This window comes from Xiphophorus maculatus, chromosome 7 (assembly GCF_002775205.1).
Source record: "Xiphophorus maculatus strain JP 163 A chromosome 7, X_maculatus-5.0-male, whole genome shotgun sequence".
In the NCBI taxonomy this organism is placed as follows: Eukaryota; Metazoa; Chordata; class Actinopteri; order Cyprinodontiformes; family Poeciliidae; genus Xiphophorus; species Xiphophorus maculatus.
The window spans coordinates 13,016,072-13,024,153 of NC_036449.1; the positions used below are offsets into that span (position 1 = coordinate 13,016,072).

Sequence of the window (8,082 nt, forward strand, 5' to 3'; positions counted from 1 at the left end):
AATGATCGTTGTAGCGTTTTTTTTTTTTTTTTATGTTATTGCAGTCATTGTTATTATTATTATTGTCAAAAATATCCACATACTGATCTCTGGTGTTGATAAAAAAAAATTAAATCAAAAGTTATTATATTAAGAAAATAATATTTAGTATCTTTAAAGGAAGATTTTTAGTTGCTTCTTAGTTGCTTTTTTTTAGTTGGGGGGGGGAGAGGAAGAAAAAAAAATAAACAAACATGACTTAGAACATTTAATCATAGGCAGAAGAAGTGTTAAGCCAACCTTATATAATAGCTTATTATTATTATTATTAATGTTTCTGGTACTTCACCGACTCCCAAATTGCCCTTGGGAGTCGGTGACTCTGATGAAGTCCTAAACATTGGTCTACTAAAAGTTGTTTCCTAAAACTTCACATGTTCCTGAAATATTCAATAATCGCTCGACTGTCATATTGGTCCTATATAAGATCTGATGAGCGATTTTCCACGTTTGTGACGTCGTCACCCCCAAATACACAAAGCAGTTGAACTTGTCGCCTTCTGTGCGATTTAAAACATATTGTATTCCTATAACGTCCTGCAGTTGAAATAAATACTTTATTACTTGACTGCAGTCATTTTATTAGCGTACAAGATATTTAAAGAAAAAAAAAAAAAAGAAAATCACCACTGGATGGTACCTTTAAAATACGCCGTTAAGATTCCGTTAATTGAGCCTGCAAGACAGTACCGTGGGAGAAAAAACTCCTCCTCGCTCTTTGGTTTCCCACCTCCTTCCTGTTTCACCTCAGTTACTTTTTTGAAGTTCAGACTCACTCTGCAAGAGTGTGCTGAAGGGTCACTGTCACACAGTGAAGAAGAAATGTCGTATTTTAGTTCATAAAATGCTTTTCGCTGCAGAAAGTCGGTACCTTCGTGAGGTTATTTTCCTGAGTTAGACCGCGTCTCCTCGTCGGGGTTTGAACGTAAATAGATTACACTTGTAGACTGAAGAACCATCACCATGCCCGACCTGTCGAGGATGAAGAAGCCCGACGTGAAGCTTGTTTTCCTGGGCGACATGAACGTGGGGAAGACGTCGCTGCTCCACAGATACATGGAGAGGAAGTTCAAAGACACCATTAGCACCGTCGGAGGGGCTTTTTTCCTCAAACAGTGGGGACCGTACAACATATCAATCTGGGACACAGCTGGTAATACATCCGCTTGTTTTCTGACGTGGCTAGTTTGTGTGTGCTTCATTGTCAAAGTTTACCTGAGGAGACATGCTGTCCGCCACCCGAGGCAATCAGCAGCATGTGACCGCTCAGTGGTCACAGCCAGGCGGCCTTCTTCGTGGGAACCGTGGCCTGGAAGCTTTTCCCCCTGCCTGTTAGGAACAACCAGAGCTGCTCATGTAAAGCCTGGCACAATCCAATCTTTTCAGGCCAGACAGGAGGAAAACAATCCGATAATCCAACACAATGAGGTCCAGCCAGTCAGATACCAGCTTTCTCTCACAAACAAGAATAAAGATTAGGCTTTATTGCATGTTTGAGTGGGTAGATAAACATTTTTATCCATCAAAGTTGCACCGTGATAGATTCTCGAGCTTTAACTTTGAGTAAAGGAAATATAATGTTAAACCATCACTGTGTTTACTTTTAACACTTCCTTTTTTTTTAAAAACATCCCCAACTGTTTGTACCCCAAACAGCACTGCCATATAAAGAGTTTTATTAGTTTCCGCAACATTTCTGTCCACGTTTTTCAACTGAAAATCTTTCCAAATAGCCACATTTTACAGGGAAAGTGTAATATTCATATTTTAACCATATGACAGGTATCGTGCACAACATGTGGGGGAAAGGGTGGTGCTGTTACTTCTTAGTCCAAGGAACCAAAGAAACTTTGGTTCATTTATGCACTTTCTCTGGTAAAGATGTTAAAACATAGATGTGGCGTGACAAAACGTTTTATCGGTTCTGAGAGTTTGATGTGCCGGTAAGTGAACTAACTCCGTTTGAGTTTGTAGTAAAGGTGTTTTCCAGAGCATCACTTAACACAAAATGCAGGTTAAGTTGTATGTTGCATTAAAAAAAGAGTTTACAGTCATTCATACTCCCTCAAATGCTGATATAGTTTCGTTTTGTCATTATTCAAGACTTTTTTTAGTTTCTGCTTTGTCACAACTTCGCCTTTTGGTATGATACTTGGAGTCAAAGGTTACTGATAAATGTTTCATTTTGGTGAACTCTTTACATCCTGTTGACATATTTATAAAAGCCAAATATGTTATCATGATGTAACACTATTGCCTCTCTTATTTTTGCTTTTGTTTTTTGGTCAGAATGCTAATCAGTCATACTACTTGTGAAGTAATTTCAGTCGTTCCTGCTTGGTGTGTCATAGAATCACTGTTTTGCCCGTCATGTGCTGTGTTGCTCAATGTTGTAGTAATGTGATCCAATCAAAGCATTTCCCATCACTGTGTGGGTTCGCATCTGTTCACATACTCTCCCATCTGCTTTTAATTCAACAATTGTTGGTGCCTTTTGAAGGAGAGCCTTCAGAAATTGATTAACTCTATCTGCTTTTAAAAGTCTGAACACTTTTAAGTTGGTTTAAGATGTTTTATCAGTTTAGGTATTATCAAAGCAAAAGTTGATTACATCAGTGGTTTGATTGAAAACCAAACCAGTCTGTCAGTCTGCTTCCAGACTGATGGATATCATTGAAATCTGGGTATGATGTGTTGTGTTTTGACTCTACAGGTCTGGAGGTAGAGTGCAACCATATGTGGTCTCTGACAGTTGGTTTATTTTAAGTTAACATTTTGTGGAAAGTCAGACAAAACCATTCAGAAATACAGAGTTCACATTGTTGGCAAAGGATCGCTGATCTTACGTTTGCTGTTTCACTGTCACAGTCAGCTGAGCATCATATCTTGGCAGACATTGAAGAAAAGTAGGGGTGCACCAATAAATCAGCCTGGATTTCCTTAATTTTTTTTGCGATAGTCGATCGGCTGATACTTGCATATGAAATTGTTTTTATCTATCATCGCAAAGGTGTGAAAATCAACTAAGCTGCTATTAAACACCTGCATGACTTTCCCTTACAGTAAGAAAGTGTGAGGGTTGATGAAGACTATGACCAGGTCTGCAACTACTGTAGATCTTTAACTAGGACCTAAAACACTTGTGATTTATAAAGAGACCATGCCGGCTTCTTCTTTCTTTTTTTTAAGGTTTTAATGGCTTTTATTCACCTTATCCTCTTGCCTTGACCTGGATATTGCTACTTCGTGATAATCTCAGAATAGCATTCCAGTATTGTGTAAATATGATTAATAGGAAACCATTTTAGGCAAACACAATCTAAGATTCAGTTGAGGTAGTGAGCCACAGAGATGAGGGAAAAACTGGCCTTGTCACCAGTGAGCCATTTTCTGCCTGTGACCCTTCAGTCCGTGACCTCTGTGGTCCCATGTTGCATCTGTTGATGCAACATGGCCTCAAAATACCAGATCAGCGCTATTGAGTCACCGTTTAGTAAAGCTATTGTTGCATATCTATCAGCACTGACCACAGAGCTGTGGAAGCAGCAGTAGTCGGAGGGGTCATTGTAGTTTTTGGACGGCCGTCAGTCACGTTGCACCCGGCGAAATCTACCCCATTTTGTATATATTTTTTCAGTTCAAGTGTGATGTTCAGGCCTGGCTTTTAAACAGAAACTCGACCCAGTTCCTCTTTAGTCACATGATGAGTCGCGGCTCTCCCTGCTTCATCCTGTCTTTTCCAAAGTTTCACACACAGCAGTATTTCCACAAATACAACACACTTCTCTTGGTCATAAAACTGACAGTTAAAAAAAAACCCTAAATGTATTATGTTGAATTTGTGGGTAGAAAATTGGTTACATTTCAGATTTTAGTGAAAGCAGTGTCACTGGCACAACTTCACCTATGTCCAGATGAAATATTGGCTAACCAAGGCCACTGACATTTACCATCATAGACTTTCTATGATGCCAGAGCGACTTGAAGTGACCGGAGTTTTCTCACGCTGTAGAGGAGCATAGAGTAATGCAGGGTGAATTTTTTTTTTGACTGTTCCATTCCAGTAGAAATTACATGCTTGTTTTTATTTTCTTCCTTGTTTTTTGGGGGCCAAGTATGATGCATAGTTTCTAACTTTTTTTTTTTTATTTGCTTGGATTTCAGTTCAAGTGAAGCCAAACTAAGAAATTATCTGTGTTTATTCAACTGCAGTGGATACACGTCTATTTGGAGTTCAGCATTCGTACATTCTTTGGTGAAACAGAACTCCAAATTGTTCCTGGAAACTCCCTCCTATTTAGATTTTTTTGTAAGGCATATCTATGATGCTGGAAAGGAAATCCTGCTTGGCAAGCTGAAATACCTAGATGCCTCACGTCTTGCCACACTGTTGACTGCTCTTTATAAACCAGCCATGAGCACCATTTATTTTCCTTACTGCTGATTGGCTGTAACGCCAAGAGTGAAAATAAGAAAAACTTCAGCTATTAGCTTCTGCTACTGTGCTAAGACTGTTTCCACTGTGTGCATTGATTCATAATAAGGTATATTTGGTGTTTGAACTTTTAAAATTGGCAGTTATAAAGGTATCTGAAGTATTTGCTGATTTTAGCTATTCACTGAGGTCTCTAACTCCTGCAAATACCAGGGGTTCACTGTACAGGGTTATTTTTGTCCAAAAATATGTGATTGATCACTACTCATTTGTTGTAGCTGGGCGTATTGAATTACTAAACAACTAAATGCAACGTCCCCAATGGAATGTATTTCTACACACAATGTTCCCCTTCATATCCCGACAACAAAGCTTTTTTTTGTTTTTAAGCTGCTGACTGTCTTGCATAAAACACTCTGGTTTGTCTTTCTACTACACTGCTTGTAAAAAAAAAATGGTTGTAAAGACTCCTTACTTGACTCAAATTTTCTGGCTTTATCGCTTTCTTTACTGTTACAGGTTTGAGGGTTTAACATTGAAAGAAAACTAGATTTCTGCTGAAGCACCTCAAGCCTCTTCTGTTTGAAAGGCCTTTGGTCAATTCCTTTTTCTTCTCTTGCTAAGATTCTTCAGTTTCCCTCAGGAAAGAGACAAATTGCCAGGTCTGTGTGGCCTGACAAAGACTTCAGAGCTTTTTCTTCAAATAAAGTGTTGCAGACGGTTTTTCCCGGACTGTTCACACCAAACAAATTGATCCGCAATGAGTAACAAGGACTCGATTGTCTAGCAAAATACGCTACATATAGTGAAACCTGTTTGCAGTCTTATATCCAAACTAATTCAACAGTTGTTCAAAATGTCTTAATTTTCTTGGATATATAAATTTTGACTGCTAGAGAAGGTCTACATTTCACACATTAGAGATGAACACTTTGTAGTAGGATTGGTTTTCAGTGCCAGTTGGGGTGATGAATGGAGCTAAATACAGGGGAATACTAGAAGAAAACCAGATAGAGACCTAAAAAGACTAGCTACAATTGAATGGGATGTTTTCTATCACAGGATATTCATATTAAAATGGTCCAGCCAAAGTCCAAACCTAAATCTGATTGAGAATCGGTAACTGGATTTTCTATTCTCTGTTCAGATGCTCTTGATGCAGTCTGACTGAGGTAACATTCGTAAAGCAGTAACTTTTCCCGTCTTTCCAGGTCGGGAGCAGTTCCACGGTCTAGGTTCCATGTACTGCCGAGGAGCAGCCGCCGTCATCCTGACCTACGACGTCACTAACTGGCAGAGCCTCGCTGAGCTGGAGGAGCGCTTCCTGTCACTCACCGATACCGCCAACCATGACTGCATCTACGCCTTAGTGGGAAACAAGGCCGACCTGACTGATTCCAAAGCCCACCATTGCCAGGACTCGGACAGACTCCCCGAGGACCGAGCCGAGTGCGAGGAGGAGAGGACAGAACCGCACGTGTTGTCCGCCTGTCCCACTCCTCCTGGGACAGGTGGAGTGGGACAGCAGCCCGCATCCCTCTCCGGTTTGCTGCTTCACAAGCAGGTGGCGCGGGAGGACGCGGTGGCCCTTTACGGGAGAATACTGCGATACAAAGGCCTGGACGAGAAGAGCAGCCTCCCGGCAGACAAGATGTGCTTCGAGACGAGCGCCAAGACCGGGTACAATGTGGACGTCCTGTTTGAGACGCTGTTCGATATGGTGGTGCCCGCCATCCTGAGTAAGAGACATGAGAACCAGGCGTCTCCTACCGTAGATCTGGAGGACTGGAGGAAGGTCAGTGGGAAGCGAGGCAAATCCAGCTGCTGTTAAAGATCTGAAGCATCACCGAGGCTCCCAGCTGCGGACTCGTTTTTATCAGACGGTGTGTTTGACTGAGCATTAAATCCACACTGTGACGGTACTGTTTTGTGTTTGCCTTGACTGTGACTCATTAACAAACACATTTCCCATTGATGTGAAGATTTATATGAGTGCAGATCCAGGTAGAGACATTTTAATAGGAAGGGAAATATCACTTTATGCAATAGACCTCCTACTTTAATAACTCAAACTGCGCTTAAATATTCCAAAGATGTGCCTGTGGCCCAAAAGAACACATTGAGAAAAGAAAGTAAATTACTGCTGTAAATGTTTTACTATGTACTGCCACTAAATGAACTGCACTAATCATTCATTTCACTGTTTATTGTACAATCTTGATCACATTTCACTTTAATCAAACCATTCTTTTTTTTTTTTACAAATATTGATGTTTGTCTTTATATTTTATTAAAATTAAGTGAATGATGAAAATATCAGTGTTTAATTTTTTAAAGTATAATTTTATAAAATACAATAAAGAAATGTATTTTCAGGTTTGTCTGCATTCTTGGATATGTTACTTCATCAGAAGAATGAACATATTGAATCAAATGACATATTCATGTGAATTTTACCTTTTTATTTAATAAAAAATTAAATGGAATAAAATGTTCTTAAATAATATGCAACTGAATTACATTAATTGAGAGTTGAGCACTTAGCAAATCCATAAGAAAATACAATGCTGTGAAGAAGTATTTGTTTTGGGAGAGGTATTTACCCCCAAACATGGTATTGGCAGTGTGGTCATCTGGAGCCGCCTTAGGACCTGGATGAATTAGAAAGACTAATGGAACCATAAATCCTACTTTCTGTCAGACAATCTGGAAGTATGATGTCCAGCTGTCAATTCATAACCTTAGATTTAGCACAGTTGGGTTATGCAGTTGGACATTGATCCAATGCACATCAGTGAATCCACCTTTGAATGAGTAGAAAGCAAAAGAAAGCAAGTTGGAGATGGTTTACAGAAAATCTGGACTTAAATTCAACTGAAATGCTGGAGTGTGACCATTTTGTGATGGGTCATTCTTGTGCTAAAGTCCTTCAACGTGGTGGAATTAAAACTATCATGCAGAACATTTTGCCACTCCAGATAAAATTATAGCACAAATATTTACAGGGCTGAGGCTTTTTCACATAAGCTCAGGTTGATTTGAATAGCAGTTTTCCCTCAATACATAAAATCATCTTTTGAAAACTGTTTTGCTTTTATTCAGATAATCTTTGCCTTGTTTGTTGATAAAAAAAAAAGCAGAAACATAATTTGTTCTTGCAGAACACAGCAACAACAAATTAAAAGCAAATCCCGTGTAATTTAAGAAAAATAATTACAAAAAATGTGGTTATGTAGGTACGAAATGGAAGTAGGAATCAACAAAATGATAAATGTGATTGTCCTAACAACATTTATATGCCCTTAAGCCCCAATTCATGATCTGAAGGAAAGTAGGAAGCCTATTGGAAAAGATCTTCAATACCACACCCAGCATCCTTCAACAGCTTTGGATTAAATAGTACAAATACTACAAATTAGTATTACCCAAAATCAAAGTGAAACAAAGTGGTCAGGGCAAATGAAAGCTATGATTGAGTTTAGGCGAAATATCAGTAGCTTACAGAGAAAAAACCACAAAAAATTCACATAACTTAGATACAAATACTAGCAAAATCAGTTAGCTATAATTGCTACGTCCTGAATGACAGAGTTTGGACCTGGGTCCTG

General features: G+C 39.2%; 1 protein-coding gene across 1 annotated transcript; it reads left to right on the plus strand.

Moving 5' to 3' along the window:
• Nucleotides 1–659: 659 nt before the first annotated feature.
• Nucleotides 660–6,764, plus strand: rab20 (RAB20, member RAS oncogene family). Its single transcript, XM_005798131.3, has 2 exons — nt 660–1,192; nt 5,686–6,764. The coding sequence occupies exons 1-2, from the start codon at nt 1,003–1,005 to the stop codon at nt 6,303–6,305; spliced, it is 810 nt and encodes a 269-aa protein (XP_005798188.2). The 5' UTR covers nt 660–1,002; the 3' UTR covers nt 6,306–6,764.
• The last annotated feature ends 1,318 nt before the right edge of the window (nt 6,765–8,082 follow it).

Excerpts from the sequence above, each read along its gene's own strand:
- rab20 (XM_005798131.3), top strand. The coding sequence starts at position 1,003 with ATGCCCGACCTGTCGAGGATGAAGAAGCCCGACGTGAAGCTTGTTTTC. Across the intron at positions 1,193-5,685 it reads ATCAATCTGGGACACAGCTG|GTCGGGAGCAGTTCCACGGT; the intron begins GTAATACATCCG and ends CCGTCTTTCCAG.